This window comes from Pelobates fuscus, chromosome 2, assembly GCF_036172605.1.
Source record: "Pelobates fuscus isolate aPelFus1 chromosome 2, aPelFus1.pri, whole genome shotgun sequence".
In the NCBI taxonomy this organism is placed as follows: Eukaryota; Metazoa; Chordata; class Amphibia; order Anura; family Pelobatidae; genus Pelobates; species Pelobates fuscus.
Genome location: NC_086318.1, coordinates 374,086,561 through 374,102,822, shown reverse-complemented (window position 1 = coordinate 374,102,822; position 16,262 = coordinate 374,086,561). Strand labels below are relative to the sequence as shown.

At 36.2% G+C, this 16,262-nt stretch overlaps 1 protein-coding gene and 1 long non-coding RNA gene across 3 annotated transcripts in view; both read left to right on the top strand.

Moving 5' to 3' along the window:
• Positions 1-1,557: 1,557 nt before the first annotated feature.
• FOXA2 (forkhead box A2) lies at positions 1,558-4,751 on the top strand. The gene is made up of 2 exons (XM_063441404.1): positions 1,558-1,949; positions 2,983-4,751. Exons 1-2 carry the CDS (start codon positions 1,863-1,865, stop codon positions 4,216-4,218), a joined length of 1,323 nt encoding a protein of 440 aa, XP_063297474.1. The 5' UTR covers positions 1,558-1,862; the 3' UTR covers positions 4,219-4,751.
• Positions 4,752-5,367: 616 nt separating this feature from the next.
• Positions 5,368-16,262, top strand: part of LOC134585923 (uncharacterized) — a 74,537-nt gene continuing 63,642 nt past the window's right edge. The window contains exons 1-3 of one of the 2 annotated variants that reach the window (XR_010086559.1): positions 5,368-5,443; positions 5,600-5,671; positions 7,413-7,559. This is a non-coding gene — a long non-coding RNA (uncharacterized LOC134585923). Of the gene's footprint in view, positions 5,444-5,546; positions 5,672-7,412; positions 7,560-16,262 lie in introns of both variants that reach the window. The other variant, XR_010086558.1, reaches the window with a different exon arrangement.

Below are 16,262 nucleotides of genomic sequence, written 5' to 3'. Positions count from 1 at the left end.
TTCTATCTGTATGAGATTAGTCTGTGTACATGCTCTTGGATTGTACAAACGAAACTCAAGGCTTCATTCCACTTCAGAATTCCCTTGTTTTCCTAAGGCCCAATTTATTGACCATAGCTGAGACGATCTGCTAAATCTGTGATGATCAAACACGTTAAATAAACTTTACTTTGTTTAATATCTCAAACAGCAAACGTGTTCTCCAGAATAAATATATGTTGCAGCCCTGTTAGTCTGTGTAAAGCAGTCAGAACTAGCACAGGTGCCTGGGAAATACACTGACGGATCTGCTGTCACCAAAAAAACACCTAATATATCGAATTATTAGAATTCTTTTTATTTGACATTGCATGCCACTGGCAAGGACTCATTGGATTGCTCTTTTTGGATTTTTTTTGGATTTTTTATTTTCTGAAAAGCAGAGAACTCTGATCGCATTTATTGGGCTCAATAATAATTTACTGCAGCGAAAATCATGGATTGGATTTGAGGATTTAAATATGGATGTGTTATTTTTACTGATCTGTTTGTTCATTTGATTTTAAGTTTATTATTACTATTGTAAAAATGTGTGTGTCCTAGTACTTTGTTGGTTTTTGTTTTTATTTTACTGTCAACACTCCAGTGTAATGTCACTTGTTTATATAATATATAATATATCAAATATATATATAATGTATTCTGTGTATATCGTTAAATCTTTCATTTTATTAATGCTGTGATTTGCCAAATTGGTCAATTATTATTTATTGTTTTACTAAAATATCACACAAGTTTTAAGAAAATGACTTAGAATTATATTAAATCCATGCTTCATTTATTTTTAGCCCTGATTCCTTGATTTGTGTTTGATTCTAATGTTGGTGCCTTCACAGCATTATGTTATATAATAAACAGTATTATATATAATTACGTGTGTGTGTTTGTGTCTGTCTGTGTGTCTGTGTTTGTGCGTGTCACTTCGCACAGTTTCACACATACATTTACTTTTAGTCTACTGATTAAAATGAACTTTAGAAACGACTTGTAAAATGTAAGCAAAAAAAAAAAAAAAAGCCGATTTGAATAAAATGTTTAAATCCAAGTACAGACTTTTCTGATTCGCTCTAAATGTTTGCAAGTTTTTACCCTAAGTCGCTACATCTCGCAGTTTAGTAAATAAATAACTTTTGGTGAATGCAGAGAGCCTCTCCCTTGCCTGTACTTAGCAGAAAATACAAATTACAGACAAAAAAAAAAAAAGATTTAAAAATCATGGAGATAAAAAGGCTGAATACATTCTACCAAGTCAGTGCACTTGTTCCCACATTAGATTTGTTTTCCCCCACCTCCCCTCTTTTAGGCTGGACAATCAGATTAAAGCTTAATGAATGTATTCAAATTGGCTTTCTCCGAGAATTAGACAGGTGTATAATAGTGGGACTATGGCAGAGTCTCACGCCTAGGTGTGAGCTTATTATTCAAATAGGCAGAGAGAGGACTTGGGGATTGGAGGCTAGACTGGAGCAGGGTGCTATATCACCCTGCAACAACGTCACCACAGCTCTATTATCATCACTCAGAGTTCAGCCAGCACCTCTCATTCACTCATTGAGTCTCCATTGTCCTCCTTCCCCTAAACCCCAGCCCCCCAGCTGCCCCTAGCATTGCAGAAGCCCAAGTTCTGCTGGTGTTCCACAGCTCTGCCCAACATTCTAAGTCACCTTCAGCTCTCCCAGTCCCCCTCCTAGCTCACACAGAGAGGGAGTGTTTGGAGGGAGTGTTGTAGAGGGAGGGTTTGTTCTCTCTCCCTCTCTCTCCCTCTCTCTTTTTGTGTTGCTATCGCTGTCGTAGTTGTTGTGGCTGTTAAATTTTAAACTGGCATGCACTGTGCTTCCAGTATGCTAGGAGCTGTAAAAATGGAAGGACATGAGCATTCAGATTGGAGCAGCTACTATGGAGAACCAGAGGTAAGGAGACCAGGCTTCTTCTCATTTATGTCATCTTTAACTCTCATACTGTCTCTTTATACCACACACTGTTAGTCTTGGGATAATATTAACTTTGTGATCAAATATTGACTTGTGGCGCCTCCAAATCCTCTTCGATGACTGAACCACACACTATCCCAACAAAGTTGTGTTTGGCATGGGGTGGGGAGGGGGGGACACTGGGGGAGAGGGGAAAAAAAAAGAAAGATTCTTCTTGCAAATATAAGAGCTAATCAAACTTTCTCAAGGATCAACTTGTATTTAAAATAACATTTTCATCTAATCACTGGACAAAGTGATCACAGTCCAGCTACCTGCTAATTCAGATTTTGTTCCCCCCTGTAATCATATTTATAACAGAGAGACTGAACAGAGAAAAAAACAAAAACACTGCGTGTCTCTAAATATTAAGAATTTTTGATTTATTTTTTTACTGCTATTAAATCAACAGTATTAATATCGCTGGGTACATAGAAGTCACGCAGATGTACAAAAACAAAATGTCAATATTTATTTCAATTCTCCTTTCCTGTGCTTACATATGGACAATTGTTTGCCAGGCAGCTATTTGGTAGGAGGAGTTAAATAGAAATTACCTTTTCTTAAAATAAGTAGATCTTGCCATATTCTCTTACATAACAACGAGTTTCACACGATAAGCATTTTTTTTCTATTTTGACAAACTTAAATAAATAAATGTCTGTTGTACACCTTGCTTCCAAATAAAACCTATGCTCCTATCGTTAATTTAATTTCTTCTTTTCTTTTTCTTCTTTTTTTTTCTATTTTTCATTTTTATTTTCTTTATTTTTAAGAATGTCTGCAGTACAATGGAACTTTGTTAAAGAATATATATATTGTATAATTTGATAGTGATTGATTAATTGTGTGATTCATACTCTATTAAGTTGCTTTGCGTTTTCACTTAATAGTGCACACGCTGAATTATTGTTAAATGGTGTGAGTAAAAGATTTTTTATAGATTTTTTTTTTGTATTACTTTTTTTAACAGAGTTATTCATCCGTGAGCAACATGAACCCTGGACTTAGCATGAATTCTATGAATACTTACATGACCATGTCTGCTATGAGTACCACAGCCAACATGAGCGCAGGCACCATGAATATGTCCTATGTTAACACGGGAATGAGTCCATCCCTGACCGGAATGTCACCTGGCACTGGGGCCATGGCTGGTATGGGTACCGGGGTGGCCAGTATGGCAAGTCACCTGAGCCCTAACATGAGTCCAATGAGTGCCCAGACTACGTCCATGAACGCCTTGGCACCCTATACCAACATCAATTCCATGAGCCCTATCTATGGACAATCCAACCTTAACAGGTCCAGAGACCCCAAGACCTACAGGAGAAGTTACACTCATGCCAAGCCACCATACTCCTACATCTCGCTCATTACCATGGCCATCCAACAGTCCCCAAATAAAATGCTCACCTTGAGTGAGATCTACCAGTGGATCATGGACCTCTTCCCCTTCTACCGGCAGAACCAACAGCGTTGGCAGAACTCAATACGCCACTCTTTGTCCTTCAATGACTGTTTCCTCAAGGTGCCCAGGTCTCCAGATAAACCGGGAAAAGGCTCCTTTTGGACTCTACACCCTGACTCTGGGAACATGTTTGAGAACGGCTGCTACCTGAGGAGACAGAAGCGCTTCAAGTGTGACAAAAAACACACCCCAAGAGAAGGTGGTGGTAAGAAACTCTCTGAAGGGTCTTCCAGTGTTGGATCTGCTGCCACTAACAGCAGCTCAGAGAGCTCTGGAGGCCATGAGTCCCCCCATTCCAGTTCCTCACCTTGCCAAGAGCAGAAAAGGTCCCTAGTAGACATGAAGTCCAACCAAGGTTTGAGTCCAGACCACACAACATCTCCAGTATCTCAAGCCCAACACTTGCTCTCACAGCACCACTCAGTCCTCTCTCATGAGGCTCAGTCTCACCTCAAGCCAGAACACCATTACTCTTTCAACCACCCTTTCTCCATCAATAACCTCATGTCTGAACAGCAACATCATCACCACCACCATCATAATCACCACCACCACCATAAAATGGACTTAAAGGCATACGAACAGGTTATGCACTACTCTGGCTATGGCTCTCCAATGGCCGGAAGCTTAGCTATGAGCACAGTAACGAACAAAAATGGGATAGAAAGTTCTCCAATTCATAGTGACACCTCATACTATCAAGGTGTGTATTCTAGACCCATCATGAACTCTTCCTAATTCTCCACCAGACAATGGACTTTTCATGCCCGGCTGTATATATATATTACAAAAAAAAAAAATGATTTAAAAAAATAGTATGTGTCTGAAATGCTGTTTGAACCCTTTTTTGAGGACCAGGTGGTCTACACTAGTGGTCAAGCAACCTGACTGAAACTTAGACATTTCAAACTGTACCTGTTTGCCCCTTTAAGATGTCTGCTTGGTTGATCTTTGAGTCCCTTTGTCATTTGTTCCCCTTTATTTTTTAATTTTGATTGTTGCAGGGGTTGTTATATTTTTGTGAAACTGGACGAACCCTATACGTTTACTGTGTGAATCCCATGGTTTCTACTTAAGGACCAAACAACTATGTAATAATATCCCAAGATGTAAAAAAGGATGAGGACCTTATTGTTGTATTTGAAAACAAAAATGTTGAATTTTTTTTCCTTATCTTTTTTTTGGTTCGATTATTTTTTTTCGTTGACAGTTAAATGCTTGAAATTGAATTAATTTATGGTATGTGTATATTTTTTATTTATGACTGTGTATTCTGGCTCAAATGCCAGATTCTTAGCAATCTCTATTAAAAATCGTATTTGGCATTTATTCTTGATTTTTTTTTCATTATTATTCTTAATGTTTATTATCCATTTGATCGTTGGTTGATTGGTTGATGTAAATCAAACGGGGAAGAATACGGAGGTGATACAAAGTGAGCAAATTCTTTTTTTAAAAAAAAAAAATACATCAATAAATACACTAAAAAACTAAATTTCAAAGGTAACTCTTTAAAAGAAGTTAGATAGCAAAAGGGCTCCTAATAAGATATTTCACTTGAAGATCCATTCGTTTGAGTCATATAGCTTGTGCATTTCACAGGTCCCTGAAATATCTATCACTTGCAAGTATCTGAAAGACACTTTTGTTCGATACATTGTATGTTCACGGTATTCTGTCTGAATGAGATTTTTTTTTTAAAACTGGGAGAACCAAGAGCCTGTCTCATTCCAAAGTCATTACTTACCTGGATTTGTCTTGAGACTGAAATTAGGCAAGAATTGCACCAGCTCCTACCTATGGCACTGAGGGCAATCACTTGGGCTCCAGGTTAAAGGTTAACTATTCAGCCTTTTTTTTGGTATATGTGTCATTTCCAGCAAACAGCCACAATAGCTCTTTGACTGCACTTGAGAACGAAATGCCTTTACATCAGCTATGTGTCATGTGAGGGGAATTAAAGGTGCAGAGAGACAGATGGTCAGGCTTATAATAATATTTTCTCTAAATTTGCATGTAATTTGTTGAACTAAGCAGCTTCATGTTTTGTGTTTCTCGGATTTCAGGGAATTGTACAGTAAAGTTATAAAACGCCATTACTTTCACTTTGCATACACAGAGAGCTTGATAACAGATTGCTGGGATCTGTCCACTTGTGCCAAGAAATTCGCTTTAGCTCAGGGTGTAACAGGTAGGCGAATGTTGCAAAGAATATTAACATATTTATTATAGCTTATGTGAAACAAAATAAAAGCACACACATAAATGTGTGTGTGTGTGTGTGTTTGTGTGTGCGCGTGTATGTGTGTGTTTCTGTTTTTGTTTCAAAGAAAAAAAGAGTGAGAAAGTCATATCAATTTTATATATACACACAAACACACACACACACACACACACAGAAATGTGTTTGCATGTATGCGTGTGTCTGTGTGTTTGTGTGTTTTTGTGTGTGTGTGTTTGTGTGTGTATATATATATATATATATAATGGGTACGACTTTCTCTCTCACACTTTTTTTCTGTGAAACAAAACAGAAACACTCTTTTTCTCTCTATATCTGTCTATTTCTCTCATTGCCTCTCTACTCAAAGGTTCCATAAGACGGACGGACAGACAGAGATAGATAGATAGATAGATAGATAGATAGATAGATAGATAGATAGATAGATAGATAGATAGATAGATTATATGCATACATACACAATTAGATATATGAAAAAACTAATAATTTGAACTTTTGAAATAATAGAAAATGCAGCTAAAGCACTTGAAAAATACACAATTTCATCCAAAATTATTTCTATAATGACTAGTCTAATTGGTATATTTACCAAACAGCTAAACAGAGAGATATGTTGCTCACACAACCCAACGGCAAAACGCAGTATAAAACGTAAGCTAAAACAAAGATCATTAACTTTTTTGAGTTCTAGTTCAGCTACATTTTTCGAATGTTCGATTTCCAGTCGCCACAACTCACTTCTTAGTAAATACCCCCCCCCCCCCCCTCCCCCAACCAACGTTCCTGTCTGTGATTCCCACAGAAATCCAATTAAACACTCACTTGTCAATTAATGCCAATTAATAAAATGTTCTGTGTGGGGGGTTAGTGATAGGGGTGAAATGTATATATCACACGTTGGGTAATAATTTTCCCACGCGATCAGGGTATGATCAAATCCTTCTTCAAAAAAAAAAAACCACATTGTTCCCTCAGCTGGTTAAAATGTAGCAGGATCCAGACCTCAGCCTACCAGGACACACACGTTGAAACTGGAGCGTGAAATGTGTTTCATTAGCACATAAAAGCCTCCTATGGGGAAGAAGAATAGAGGGAAGGAATGGGCCTGATTTGAGAACAATGGCTTTAGAATGCGATGCACTAACGTGTTATGTTCCATATCACTTGCCTATTGTTTAATTGTCGTTTTAAACTACTTAGTGTCTCCCACTCCAGTGATCCCAACAGATAACATGTAGTTTTGCTCTAGTACAAAATACAAGGTTGTCAGGCTAATGTCAGGCTGATGTCAGTCTAAGTCACATTTCTCCCTGTGTTGGAGTCTCAGACCCTTCTAGCTGGAGCCCTGTCCCAATTCTGCTCTGGAGTTTTGTACCAGAAAGAAAAGGGGGTTGATACCTCACTATGTTTAATTTCCAAGTGTCTGATGATTTAAGCATTCTATTTATTCAATGATCTATGAATAAACACAGTCAGTAAACAAACACACACACACACACACACACAACAATCAAAGATCCAAATTCTAAGAGGGTAAACTCTCAACGTCACATTTAGCAAATTTACACAGATATTATATTTCCTCCCCTACACATTACTTTACCCATTATGTTTAACTAGATTTTATAACGCACTGATCAATATCTTGGTAAAATATTCATTTTTTCCCCTCTCTCTCTGTCTAAACTAGCAGGCGAATGTGAAATCTTTGCTTTGTGCTAAAGTCAACAGTAGCATTGAGAGTCCCAATAAATTCAGTGTGGTGCCCAGACTGACTGCAGCTTCAATCGTCTGCTTGCTGGTGTCACCATCTACTAATCCACAGCAGAGGTATCAGGTAGGCAGATCACCACTCAATTCAATAATTCGATACTGTGCTTTAATGCAGGCTTTCGGATACTAAGTTAAAAAAAAGAGAGAAAAACTATGGGATTCCAAAATAATAATAATAATAATAATAATAATAATAATAATAATAATAATAATAATAAAAAATCCATGCATATTGATTATAGTATATAATAAATATAATACTATAATAAATATGCTTATACTATATATATATTCTTTTTCACACCCACTGGAACATAAAATTTAAATAATAGCACGATGTGCATTTAAGTTATAGTCACTATGTATTATTTGCCTTTAGTTTCATGAGCTAGAAAAATTGGAAAATATATATTTTTTTATTTTCTACTATTGTTATTTTGTAGACAATTGTTTAAATTGTGTAGAAAACGAGAATTTATTTTTTATGTTTTAATATCAATTTGGCGGTTTTAAAATGTATTATTTCCAATTGTACGCCTATAAGGTGGATTGCAGAATAAATCGGGGATGTATTTGCCAAACAGCGAATTGAGGGGAGTTATCAAGCAACTCTGCTAAATAGATGAAAATCGTGCAGAGTAAGATATTAGTTTAACAAAACTTTCTGTTTAGTGAATAGGCCCTTTTCACTTTATACAGACATTGTATGCACTAAACTCTGATCTGCAGCGAATTCAAAACCGAATTTCAAAATGTATCCTAAAATATCCAAGCTGTGACAATAGCTAGTTTGGAGATCTTTTTTTTTTTTTTTTTTTAAATTAGTGGGTTTTTAAAAAAAAAAAAAATTTAATTTATTTTTCATTTTTTTAAATTAATTTTATTTATTTGCTACCTACATTTTGCAATTCTGATTTCATTCACTACAATTCGGTGTTTGACGAATAACTCCCCAACTGATATTTCCCCCAATAATTTATGTTTTTATGGCAATAAATCACTTTACCTCCCTCCATGTCTAAACATATAAAACATATGTGAATTTGAAAAGACTCTCGTTCAATTCACGTTGTAAAAAAGCAATTGCAGATCAAATGCAATTGCATGCCATATTAAATATTTATATTCTAATATTTGGTTCAGTAATTATAGGATATTGGATGCCTTTTACTACATTTAGTTAACCGAATCGGTACACCCTACATTTTAACCATTTCATTGTGGCTGGTGGTGGTGTGTGTGTGTGTAAATGACTGAAGCACCTGGAATATAATTTTATTATAATGTAACAAAAATCTGAAAAAATATCTTGCAATCTACTTTGATTGCCACTTGGACCTTGACTTGCCCAATAAGGGTAAACAGTCTCACGATTCTTAGCCATTTTCATATTTTTTTTTTTAAACAAATCTATTCACAATAATAAGGTATTGTGCCTTGAAGAATTCAGACCAAAATAGCTAAGCTGAAAGAATTAAATTTTAAATTTTGCAAATTCGGTTTTCATTTCACCGTAATTCATTATTTAGACTTACCGAAAATTCTATGTTTTCTATGCTCCTTCTTTTCATATTATCATAATTAAAGCGTGCAAACCATGAAATTATATCACACACACACGCACACCACCAACAACAATCTATGAATGCATGGAATTCTAAAATCTATCTATCTATCTATCTATCTATCTATCTATCTATCTATCTATCTATCTATCTATCTATCTATCTATCTATCTATCTATCTGTCTGTCTGTCTGTCTATCTATCTATCTATCTATCTATCTATCTATCATCTATCTCTCTGTCTGTCTGTCTCTCTATCTCTCTGTCTGTCTGTCTCTCTATCTCTCTGTCTGTCTCTCAGCATGTATGTATGGATATATTTGTAATGCGTTGCCGAATATGTCAGCGCTATATTCTTCTTCTTATTTATTATGAATAAAATATCTATGTTACATAAAATACTGAAAACATTAACACACCTTATTTACCAGCTTTCCTATATAAGCTAAATGTCTAATAATTGTTTTATCCAGTTTTTACCCCCCAGTCCCTCTTGTCTGTCTTCCCTTTTTCTGAGACAAGTTATATTTCCAGTACAAGATGGGATTTTGTGCAGGACACACAGAGAGGCTAATCGTTTCTAAATAATTAATATCTTGCCATTTCACTAGTAATTCATGCCTCTGGATTTGTCAATTACTTGTCCCTAAATGAGTGTCTACCCACGTACTTCATTACGGATCCTTTATTAGAGGGATAACCTCAGTGAAGCCCACTCCACAACTTGCCAGAGATGAACATGGCCCTTGTGATATCTGGGTTCACACAAGCCGATTCCTTAATGCAATGGTACTTTGGAAAGAAAGCCAGCCTGTTGGAGATGTAATCTTTAAAATGACCAATTTAAACTCCTGATCCCTATCTTCTCACTGCTTTATAAGAATTGCCTATTCTATATCCCCATAGAAAGAACTTTAGGATTGTTTTAATCATTTTCTTTCCCTTAACTTTTTTCCTTTATCCACCCAGGGCCTCCCCCAAGTATTTTATAATTTCTTCACAATATGTCTTGCAATAAAAGCCTTAGGATAGATATAACTAGCTTCTTTTATACAGTATTGGAAAAATGTGTAATCCTCCTCAGATCATTTTCAAAAGGTCCCCTTTTATGCCTTTAGACTGAGCTTTAATTGATTATGCTAAAAATCTGAATTGCTTGTTGTCGTCCACAGTAATACCTTCAAAAGCTGAATTCATTTTCATTCATCTAATTCAAAGAGGATTTGCACATACAGATAATTTGCTGCTCCTTTGCATTTGAGAAAAGGTCTCCCTTCAATTCTATATCTCAAACTGGATTGCAATGTGCAAGGTTACTCTTATCAATCAAAGGCGAGAAGGCAGTTCTTATTCTGGAAGAGAGAGAAAAAAAAAAAACAGGCAGATCTCTCACAAAAAGGTTTAAAATGTCACCACTGCCAGAATGCCTTTGGTTAGAACTCAACTACATCACCGACCAGAGCCATTCCGTTACTATGGCAACAGGGGCAGCCATGGGCTTCATCATTGCTTGTAGATTCTCTGTACTACTTTGTAACTTGGTTTAATTACCTCTCTGTCCAGTCACTAGTTTTGCATACATCAGCAACGAAGATAAAATCCCTTAAAATATTTTATTTAACGATAAACTAATATCACATATATGTGAGTGGGATTCATATTTGTATATTTTATATATATATATATATATATATATATATATATATATATATATATATATATATATATATATATATATATATATATGTATATTTTTTTTATTAAACCAGTAATGGTGTTTTTCAATTACACAAATCCCTGCTAACAATACGGGCTAACAGCAACAGCAAAAGTTCTATAGAGTAAACATTGCATGGGAATCTCTCTCTTCTCTCTCTCTAACACACACACACACACACCAGACAGACAGACACACACACACACACACACACACACACACACTTTCTCTAACAAACACACAATCCGGGCTAACAGCAACAGCAAAAGTTCTATAGAGTAAACATTGCATGGGAATCTCTCTCTTCTCTCTCGCTCTCTCTAACACACACACACACACACCAGACAGACACACACTTTCTCTAACAAACACACAAACACACCCACACATTCTCTAACACACACACCCACACACACACACACATACACACACACACACTTTATCTTACAAACACACAAACACATCCACACATTCTCTAACACACACATGCACACACACACATGCACACACACACACATGCACACACACACACACACACACACACACACACACACACACACACACACACACACACACACACACACACACACTTTCTCTTACAAACACACAAACACACCCACACATTCTCTAACACACATACACACACTCACACACACACACACACACACACACACTTTCTCTTACAAACACACAAATACACCCACACATTCTCTAACACACACATGCACACATACACACACGCACACACACACATACACTTTCTCTAACACTCACACGTGCACACACAAATTTTCTCTAACACACACACTCACACACACACACTCACACACACACTTTCTCTAACAAACATACAAACACACCCACACACACATTCTCTAACACACACATGCACACACACACACACACACACACATACACACACTTTCTCTAACACTCGCACACACATTTTCTCTAACACACATACACACTATCTCATTTCCCTTCTCTTTTCTATTTCTCCATCATTCCCGCTCTCCCATTCTGTCTATCACATGCAGTCTCTTTCCAGTCTCCTTTACTCTCTTCTATCTCTTATATGCTATCCCTCTGTTCTCTCTTCCCCCTGTTTCATTCCTATCATCCTCTCTCCCTCATCCTGTTAAATGCACTTGACTTAAAGTGAACTGATCAAGAAATCTCGAAACCCAAAACCACAATTTTCTCATTTTTCCCAAGCCCCCACTAAAATAGCCTAATAGTGTCCTGCTGTGTAACTGTGTCTTGTTAAACAGTTACTAAGGGTTTACATGCTCAGTTTAGAGGTGTCTGAGCTAAAGCCTCTGCCAGCACACACCTGTTTGTGTGGTTTTAGCTCTGTGTGCTGTGGATGGAGGGGGTGTGAAGATGGGAGATTCTCCTGCTGAAATATAGGATTAGAAAATATTTTAGGAGAATAGAAGATAAACCAGGGATAGTTGTGAACTGTCTTCCCAAGCAAAAGGCTAAGCAGAATTACAGCTTGTAAAATAGGTCTCCATCAGTATCCTGGGAGACAGATCTTCTTGGGTGTTCCAGCTTCCTATCCCAGCGATAATTAGTCTTCCTACAAACTCTTAAAGACCCATCAACACGTGCACTGTCTTGTTTAACCCTTTCACAACCACAGTAGAGGGTGAAATGCAAAACAGTGGGGAAAAAAATGATGCACTAGGAAAATCCAGCTTGTTCATTTATATTCTCCCTGTTGTGAAAACATGTTGTGAAAAAAATGAAAACAACAAACAAAAGTAAAACAAACAAACAAACAAAAAAAATAACAAAAATAGTGATGGTTGTTATTTGGTACATATTTTAAGGCACACTATACCAAGGATATATTTAATTTTTTTTTTCTCAAGGCAATAGAATTTTTTTTCTGCTATATATTGCTCTAGAGCAGAATGTTTACCGTGTTCGATTTTTTCTTGTTATCTTTTTTATTTTTGTTGGCACTTCGTTATGATGCATTAAGATATGTGCAAAGCCTGAACACACATGATAAAATTCTATCTAACATGTCCCTTTATCTGTAAGCCTCTGAATAGTAAGGCTGGGACAAAGCAAATGCTAAACACATCTTGGGATTTATTAAAAGGGGCAATCAGGTGGGACTTTTATCAAACAATATATAGTAAATGGACAAGGTGATACATCATCCACAAACTTAGATTTAAATATATTACAAATCTATATAAAAGTGGACTGTTTGACTAATATATCCAACGTTTAAGAAACAGGATAATCTAAAATTATGGGGAGAGGTTATATGGTGAATGGCAATCAAATAATACATAATAATTAAATACAAATAAAAAGTGCATATAAATTAAATATCTTTACATTGCTGTTTTCTTATATTTGTGATGCATATTATAGAGTTAACTCCATTGATGTGCAATGGTTTCTCCAACAAGTTTCAGTAATTCCCATATTAATATTTATCACATAGTGATAAAACCCTAAACCATAAACCATTAACACTCAATGTGATTGAACTATGAAATTATCACGATGATTTAAACATGCTTAAAGGGATGGATCTTTAAACACAAGATTTCCAGTTGGAATATTGAACTCTCAAGTACCCCTAGTAAGATTTATACACAGACCTCTGATTTGTTGGGACTTCATAACTGTATCAGTTTGCCTCAGGGTAATTTATGATTATTTTAATCCTGGATTGCATCACTTTATGGCATTCTCCACAAAAATAATAATAATAATAATAATAATAATAATAATAATAATACAAACAGTAAAATAATATATATATATATACATACATACACACACAAACACACATACACACACACATACATACACACACACACACACACACATTCATACACTCACACACACTCATACACACACTCATACACGCACATACATACACACACACATACACACATACACACACACATACATACACACACATACAAACACACACACACGCACTCATACACACACACACTCATACACACACACTCATACACGCACATACATACACACACATACACACATACACACACACATACACACATACACACACACACACACACACACACATATACACACATATATACACACATATATACATATATACACACACACACACACACACACACACACCATGTTTAAAGCAAACAATTCTAGATAGAGTATTGCTTTCATTATCTCACTATTGATGACCAAGTTTTTTTTTGGTATTCCTGTTAGTTTTAGTAATTTGTTGGTTCTAGGCCAGTTGAACAGTTAAATATATAGAGTGTGATCTAATATAGGAAACACAGCTGGAAAGGGTGATTTATCTTTGCTGTCTCAAAATCACAATAGTAAATGCAGCTGCAAAGGTGAGTCATGTCCGACTGCTAATTAGCATTATGAGTCAAATGTGATATAGAGATGCTAATTATCATTTTGTCACTTTTAGGGTTTCAACGTTATAGAAGGCAAGTAACAGAATTCTAAAAATGCCAAAAAGTCAGTTTCCAAGCTGCAGGTGTAAATGTGATTTAAACTGAAACATTTAATGAAATTATACTCACCAAATATGGGTGCTAGAATAGTTACCCTGGATATTATTTGGTGGTTGTTAGTGTTCATTATATTTCATTATGTTTGTGCATGTTTTAATGGTAGGAAGCAGCATGTTTAAATAAGAAATAGACAACAGGGGTCTACAAAATGTCAAGTTCTTTTCAATTTTACAACTGTCTTGGACAATGATCTATAGAATAGCCATGTTAACTAGTCACTAAAGACAACTACTGCAGTCAACACACAGCCACCGTACTTTCATCAGCTTGGGTAAATTCAGACAGATCTAGAAAAATGGCCAACTGTTAATTGTAAACATAGCAAGGTGGCTATAGGTCTGTTTGATGCAATCTACCTGAGCTGGGTTTGTAGTTTGGGATTGTATGCTTAGTGTGATGCCCTGACTTGAATAACTAACTAGTAAAAAACAACACTGACATGGTTGTGTGCTTTCCAACAATAATTAGGGCTAGTACCTGGATGCCCTATGGCTTAGGTGACCAGTTTCACTATTTCTATTGCCACTCTCTTCTTCCCACATTCACTTTTCCACATTAGTGGGATCTTCTTTCCCCTAAATTCTAAATTCCGAATAGGCAGCTATTGGTGTCACTGTACTTGTATGTATGTGATTGTATGTATGTCTGTGGTCATTAGTGTATATAGGTATGTATATATGTGGTATGCTAGGTGAATTGCTAGTTCTACGTGTAAGGTCAGTAGAATACATGGCAGGTGGTTAATTACCCCGCTAAAAGCACTTTTCATTCTATGCCAAAATATAATATACACGTTTTACAACAAATTTTGCACAATTGTAATTGTGTGTATTGTTTTGTACTTTGTACATTATCCTTTTGGTGACAGCTTACATTAAGCTTAGTGGAAAGTTTTACTGTCTACTTTCTTTTCAGACCCTACTTGTAACACTGTCCTCATCATCGTTCATCATAATTTTCTTTCACTCAATTCTTAATCTATTCAAATTATTATTCTTAAAGGAACACTCCAAGAACCATAACTACTACAGTGCACTGACAGTTTGACAACTTACCTGGGGTCTATTTGGCACCAGTCACCTTCTCAATGAGAGCCAGAAGCTCCCCATTTTGTGCTCAGCCTAACAGTGCAGGGCTTAGCCTTATCAGCTAACATTCTCAGCCAATGGGCTGGCTCTGCACGGCACGGCATAGCTCAGAAAAGCTAATAGAATTTCCTCACTGGTGGAAGTGATCAGCAGCTGGTGGACATCAGGTAAGTTGTCAAACTATTAACAAACCGACTACTTACGTTAGGCAGAGCCAGAGCAAGGTCTAAGAAGCATGTGAACTTAGGATCCTCATGGTGGACTCTTGATTAGTGATTAGTGGCTCGTAGTATGATTTAAAAGATATCCATACCGATATGCATACCAGTGGCAAAGCAAGCTCTTAACAACATGTTGGCGTGTCATCAGCAAATTAAAGTGACACCAGGATGGCCGAGTGATTAGGCGTAGGACTTAAGATCTAATGGACAAATGTCCGTGTGTGTTCAAACCCCACTCCTAGTACATGGTGTCCTCATATGACACTGGTGGTTTTAACCATCCCAAATATTATTGATCTCCTTAAACTGGGAAAATTTTCATTACTAGTATTCTACTCAACCCATTTCAAATTCAGAAACAAACTGAATTTGCTGCAACTATTTGTCTAAATCTAAACAAAAAGGCTTCTGTGCAATTCCTGAGATCATACAGAAATATCCACTTGCCTGATATCGTCTTCTATTTACAAAATTGGGCAGACTAGATGGGCCGAATGGTTCTTATCTGCAGTCACATTCTATGTTTCTATGTTCATGTAATAATTTAGCTATGATTTTTTTTAAAGCATCTGAAGTTTTTTTTTTTAATCAGTAATTGTTTCTGTCCCTTTAATTAGAAGTA